The 6000-nt window shown below is 40.8% G+C and overlaps 1 protein-coding gene across 2 annotated transcripts in view; it reads left to right on the top strand.

Annotated features, from left to right (window-relative positions):
- Positions 1 to 796: 796 nt before the first annotated feature.
- Positions 797 to 6000, top strand: part of LOC137628773 (endoglucanase E-4-like) — a 48069-nt gene continuing 42865 nt past the window's right edge. For both annotated transcript variants that reach the window (XM_068359977.1, XM_068359976.1), the window contains exon 1: positions 797 to 1000. In XM_068359977.1, coding sequence (XP_068216078.1) covers positions 934 to 1000 — 67 coding nt within the window. In that variant the 5' untranslated portion in view covers positions 797 to 933. The remainder of the gene's footprint in view (positions 1001 to 6000) is intronic.

Raw genomic sequence — 6000 nt, 5'->3', positions numbered from 1 at the left:
ACACCACGTGTGATTTTCATTACTTTCGTCCCTTAGTTGGTATAACATAACATTGTAGACTAATCTCTGGTGGTGGTATTTCCCATACAGCTCCAAAATTTACAATAATAAATAAAGTTTGGATTTGGGCATTAAGCCATTACAGTAGTTACTGTATATTTACTTTAATAAAACAATACTATAAAATTTAATACAATAAGAAAAAAGCCATTTCTAATAACCTGGTAGGCTATCTATTTCATTTGAAACCTGACTATTTGTTGAATTTTGTAGCTGAAAATCCTAGGCATGGGATTCAGGTTAGGCCTACCCTTGGCCAAAATTTAACTAAATTCTACTTTCAAACAGATTCTTGGAACCAATTAAGTTTATGGTTGAGAACCTTCTGTGCTTTAATTATCATATGTCTTTTCTGTATCAAGACTTACTATCCACATAGGATTAGGAATGTCTTCCAGTTTTTTTAAATGAAAATGAATAATAAAAAATATGTTTGCCTCTCTATGTCACAAAACCAAACAAACAAGAGAACTAATTTATGAAATAGGCATTACGTCAGTAACATTACTCTATTACTGCTTGCTAAGAACTGCAAGCAGTAACAATGTTGTTGATGTAATGCCCATTACATATAGATAAATAATGCAGCATTAAATAAAACCCCAGTTCACTCCTATTTTGATGAAAGAGGAAAATTTGATCTAAAAGTTTATCTATAAGCATCAAAACAAAACAAAATTCCTGATTCAAGAAGCTATAAATACTTTAGTGAAAACACTTTTAAATTTTCCCGCAGAGTATCTCAACCTTATATAACGAGGCAAGAGGAGAATTCCCGTGGGGAGAAGTGCCTCTTTTTTATTTGGACGCTTTATTTAGGAGACTGACTGACACTACTAGAGAGACACTTCAGTTTCTGCTGCAGCCGAGGACATGGGTGGAACTGTCAAGACATCCGTTTTTGCCTTAGGGGCTCTGCTCCTGCTTGCCCTGCTAGTAGGTAAGGACTAAACCCTATTATTATTATTATTATTATTATCATTATTATTATTCTTGCTAAGCTACAACCCTAGATGGAAAAGCAAGATGCTATAAGCCCAGGGGCCCCAACAGGGAAAATAGCCCAGTGAGGAAATGAAAAGGAAAAATGAAATATTTTAAAAAGAGTAATAACATTAAAATAAATATTTCCCATATAAACTATAAAATCTTTAACAAAACAAAAGAGAATATAAAGAGTATAATTATTAATATACTCTTTCTTCATTTGTCAAAGAAGCCATGATTAGACATGTTGAGATGTCAAAATCTATCATAAAAAAATTCCCAGATTTTCTAAAGGTCATCCGTGAATGGCAAAGGCAATGGAAAAAAATCAATGCCCTAGAGACTGATGATATATACATTTGATCAGCAGCCAAGCTAGGACCAGTTAGGCTCAAGCAATGGCTGCTGATAACTCAGCAGGTAGACTTATAGGCTCCTACAAACACCCAATCCTTAGCTCAAAAGAATGGTAAGGTTGCAGACACTACAAAAAGCTATCAAACACTAGTCCAACATATCACCAAGTAGGGATGTTTCCAATAGGCTACCACAACCCTATATCATCAAGTCCTGACTGCTATTTGAATTTCAATAACTATTGTTTTAAGTGTAAGAGTATTGAAAACATTATCATATACATGCTTGGCTTAGGGAATCCATCAAACACAGATCAAATTATTCTATTCAAACTCTATAAAAAAATGCAAAAAATTGAGAATAAACTATGCCAGGTGTTAATATTTTCTTAGAAATTCGGTAAAAATGGAATAGGTAAATGATCAGAGGTTGATTTAAAATACAACCATCTTTGCACTGGGTATCCAATGATAACTCATTTGCTAAACTATGAATGTGATGGTGACTTATTTCCCTAATAAGGGATAAACTAAAGAAAGTCTAGAAACTGAGAATGGGATACTTTTGCATAAAACTTATGTACCAAGATATTTTTGGAATTTGTATTTGATTATTAAATCTATAAATTCATTTAAAAGAATAGCACATGAATAACCGATAGATTCATTAAAATAATAAGCTATGAATCCAGAAGCTAAGGTGGTACTGTGCAGGTACTGTAATTAACTACAGGAAAATATAATTGAAAAGAGGTTAATAGTCAAGTGTTCACCTTAAGAATTAGTGCCATACAATATGAGGCACTGAAACTGTTCAAATGGCAACATGCCCAGTTGCCTATTATAGATCATCAAAATAAACTTCTCTCCTGGAATGATAAATCGATCACTAATAATTCATTCTTAATATAATACTTGCTCGGATGAAATAATTAAAGTTTTCGGGGATACATGGGATCAGGATTCAATGTAATGAGCAGTATTCTAGTTAAAATTTGATAAATGAGACATAAAAAGGTGGTGCACAACACAATTTCTGAATTTGTGCAAAATATGGAGTTTTTATGATAAAACAAAGTTTTATGAATACTTGCCTGGCAGTTATATATATATATAGCTTAGTCTCTGACATTCGGCAGAATTTTTCAAATCTCGCGGCAACCGCCGTGTGGTGGTTGTGCGGTTAGGTGGTTAACAACCCTTACAGGGTGGTACTTGGAATCATTCCAGTTTTCTGTTCCTCAGATCATCTTTGCCCGACCTGTCTCCTGAGTGGAGGTGGGTGGGCCTTAAAATATATATATAACTGCCATGTAAGTATTCATAAAACTTTGTTTTATCATAAAACCTCCATTTTTATGAATAGAACTTACCTGGCAGTTATATATATATAGCTGATTCACATATTTGGAGGAGGGTGACAGACAGTTAACATCGTCGGGAAAACAACAATAAGTTGGAGGAGAAAAAACACCTTGATTCCTTACCTGCTAAGGTAGCTGACTTCAAAGGTTCCTGCCTCTTGAGTTGCATTCCCTTAGGAGTGTCAGCCAGGAGTGGACCTGTCATGCTGAAAACAACTCAGTCGAGTCTGTCAAACGGGGTGAGACCAACAACTTGACTAGACTTCAGAACTTCCTATGCCCCTTTTTTAAAAACTGCAACCTTACTAAAACTAATCAGCTAACCTTGCAGAATAGATATAAACTATCTAACTAGACTGAGGGTACTGTACCACAAATCAAAGTCCTCAGACAACCGTAAAAACACCGACCCAAACACAGGCATACAAAAAGCTAAGGTTGAGGGGAGGTAGTAACTCCTTTGCCTAATACAGAAGCTGTAGCTACGTATGGGCCCAAGGTGTAACACCTTTCATAATCCACTGTTACCTCTCGGATGTAATGAGAAGCAAACACAGAGTTGCTTCTCCAGAACGTTGCATCCATAATCTGTCTAATTGACATATTCTTACGATATGCTAGCGAGGTAGCAATAGCTCTCACTTCGTGAGCCCTTACTTTCAAAAGGCCGAAGTGCTCTTCCTCACACAAGAGGTGAGCTTCTCTTATAGTTTCCCTCAGGAAGAATGACAATGCATTCTTTGAAAGGGGCTTTTGCAGATCTTTCACTGAGCACCATAAGGAATTAGATGCCCCTCTAACATTCATAGTGTGAGATAAATATGCTCTAACTGGACAGAGGAGCCTCTCCTGCTCTTGACCCACTAGATTAGTGAGGTTAGGAACCTCAAAAGTCCTCGGCCGGGGTTTTGATGGATTCTCATTCTTGGCGAGGAAGTCCATCCTCAACGCACATACTGCTCCATTCTGGTTGAAGCCCACTTGCTTCTCAATAGCGTGAACCTCACTGATCCTTTTAGCTGTGGCCAGAGCCATCATGAAGAGGGTTTTCTTCGTAGAATCTCTAAGAGATGCTTGTGAGATGGGTTCGAACTTCTTGGTGCATAGGAACTTCAGACCCACACCCAGATTCCAAGCTGCGGGCCTTAACTGAGCCTGCTTAGTTGTCTCAAAAGACTTCATGAGATCTTGCAAGTCTTTATTCTGAGACAAATCTAAGCCTCTGTGCCTACAGACAGCTGAGAGCATACTCCTATACCCTTTAATCGTGGATACGGCCAGTTTATCATCCTGTCTGAGGGACAACAAAAAATCCGCTATTTGGCTCACAGAGGTAGTGGTTGAGGAAACTTTGTGCAGCCTACACCAAGCTCTAAAGGTTCCCCACTTAGATTGGTAGACTCTTTGCGAAGAGACCCTCCTCACTCTGGCGATAGTTTTTGCAGCTTGCGCAGAAAAACCTCTCGCTCTAACAAGCTTCTCGATAGTCTGAAGGCAGTCAGTCTTGAAGCGAGGGGGTTTTGATAATAACTCTCGAAGTGGGGCTGTTCAAGAAGCTTTGGACTTGGAGGAAGGCTTCTTGGAAAGTCCACCAACATGTCCACCACTTCCGTGAACCATTCTCTTGTTGGCCAGAATAGAGCTACTAGGACCATTCTTCCTGATTCGAGGAGAGCGAATTTCCTGACGACCAGATTGATGGTCTTGAACGGGGGAATGCATATGTGTCCATCCCCGTCCAATCCATCAAGAAGGCGTTTACTGCTATTGCCTCCTCGTCCGGGACTAGGGAGCAGTAGTTGGGGATCCTCTTGTTTTGGTTGGAGGTGAAGAGGTCTCTTAAAGGTCTCCCCCATAACTTCCACAGACTCTGACAGGCCTGGTGGTTGAGGGTCCATTCTGTGGGAAGAACTTGCCCTTTCCTGCTGAGCATGTCTGCTCTTACATTCTTCTGTCCCTGCATGAATCTTGTTAGCAGTTCTATTTTGTTTTCCTTTAACCACAGAAGGAGCTCCTTTACTGTTTCGACCAGAGACAGAGTGAGTTCCCCCTTGCTTTCTGATGTAAGCTAGAGCTGTGGTGTTGTCCAAGTTGACCTCCACTATCCTCCCTGACACTGAGTCTTTGAAGGCCTTCAGTCCTAACAGAATGGCCATCAACTCTTTCCTGTTGATGTGCCATCCGGTCTGATTCTTTTCCCAAGAGCCTGAGACCTCCTTGCTCCCTAGTGTTGCTCCCCATCCTGACTCTGAAACATCTGAGAACAACACTAGGTCTGGGTTTTTCCTGTACAGGGAGATTCCTTCTCCTAACAAAGCTGGATCCAGCCACCAAATCAGATGATCCTTGATTTCTGCTGGAATGGGGAAGGAAAAGGAATCTTCCTGAATCCTCCTGTTCCACACCTTTGATAGGAAGTGCTGAAGAGGTCTGATGTGCAGTCTTCCCAAAGAGACAAACTGTTCGAGCGAGGAGAGGGTTCCCAGCAAACTCATCCAATCCCTCCCAATCCCTCGCTGAGCACTTCTGTCTCTTCAAGAATTCTCGAACCTTCTCGAGGCACCTGGTCTGTCTCTTTTGGGAGGGAGAAGCCCAAAAACGAACTGAGTCCAGAACTATCCCCAAATAAAGAATAGTCTGACTCGACTTGGTCTGAGATTTCTCCCTGTTGATGACGAGACCCAGTTCTTGAGCCATCATGAAAACCTTGTGTAGGTCCTCCAGACACTTCTCTTTCGACCATGATCTTATCAACCAGTCATCCAAATAAAGAGATACTCTTATCCTCTCTTGATGAAGCCATCCTGCCACGTTCGTCATTACTCTGGTGAAGACTTGCGGAGCAGTGCTGAGGCCGAAGCAAAGGGCCTTGAACTGGAGGCACTTGCCCTGGATCATGAATCTCAGGTACTTCCTTGAAGTTGGATGGATGGGGACGTGAAAATAAGCGTCCTGTAAATCCAGAGACACCATCCAGTCCCCTGGACATACTGCTGCCAGCACCGACTGAGTCGTCTCCATGGTAAATTTTGTCTTTTCCACAAAAACGTTCAGAGAGCTGACATCCAGAACGGATCTCCATCCACCCCGAGTTCTTGGGTACCAGAAACAGGCGATTGTAGAAACCTGGAGAGGATAGTTCCAGAACTGGTTCTATCGCTCCCTTCTCCAGCATCTGGTCCACCAGGTCCAGTAGGGCCTTCTGTTTCACAGCATCCGAGTACTGAGCCACT

Source organism: Palaemon carinicauda, chromosome 36 (assembly GCF_036898095.1).
Source record: "Palaemon carinicauda isolate YSFRI2023 chromosome 36, ASM3689809v2, whole genome shotgun sequence".
Classification (NCBI taxonomy): Eukaryota; Metazoa; Arthropoda; class Malacostraca; order Decapoda; family Palaemonidae; genus Palaemon; species Palaemon carinicauda.
Note: the sequence above shows the minus strand (reverse complement) of the source record. Positions and strands in the feature narration are given on the sequence as shown.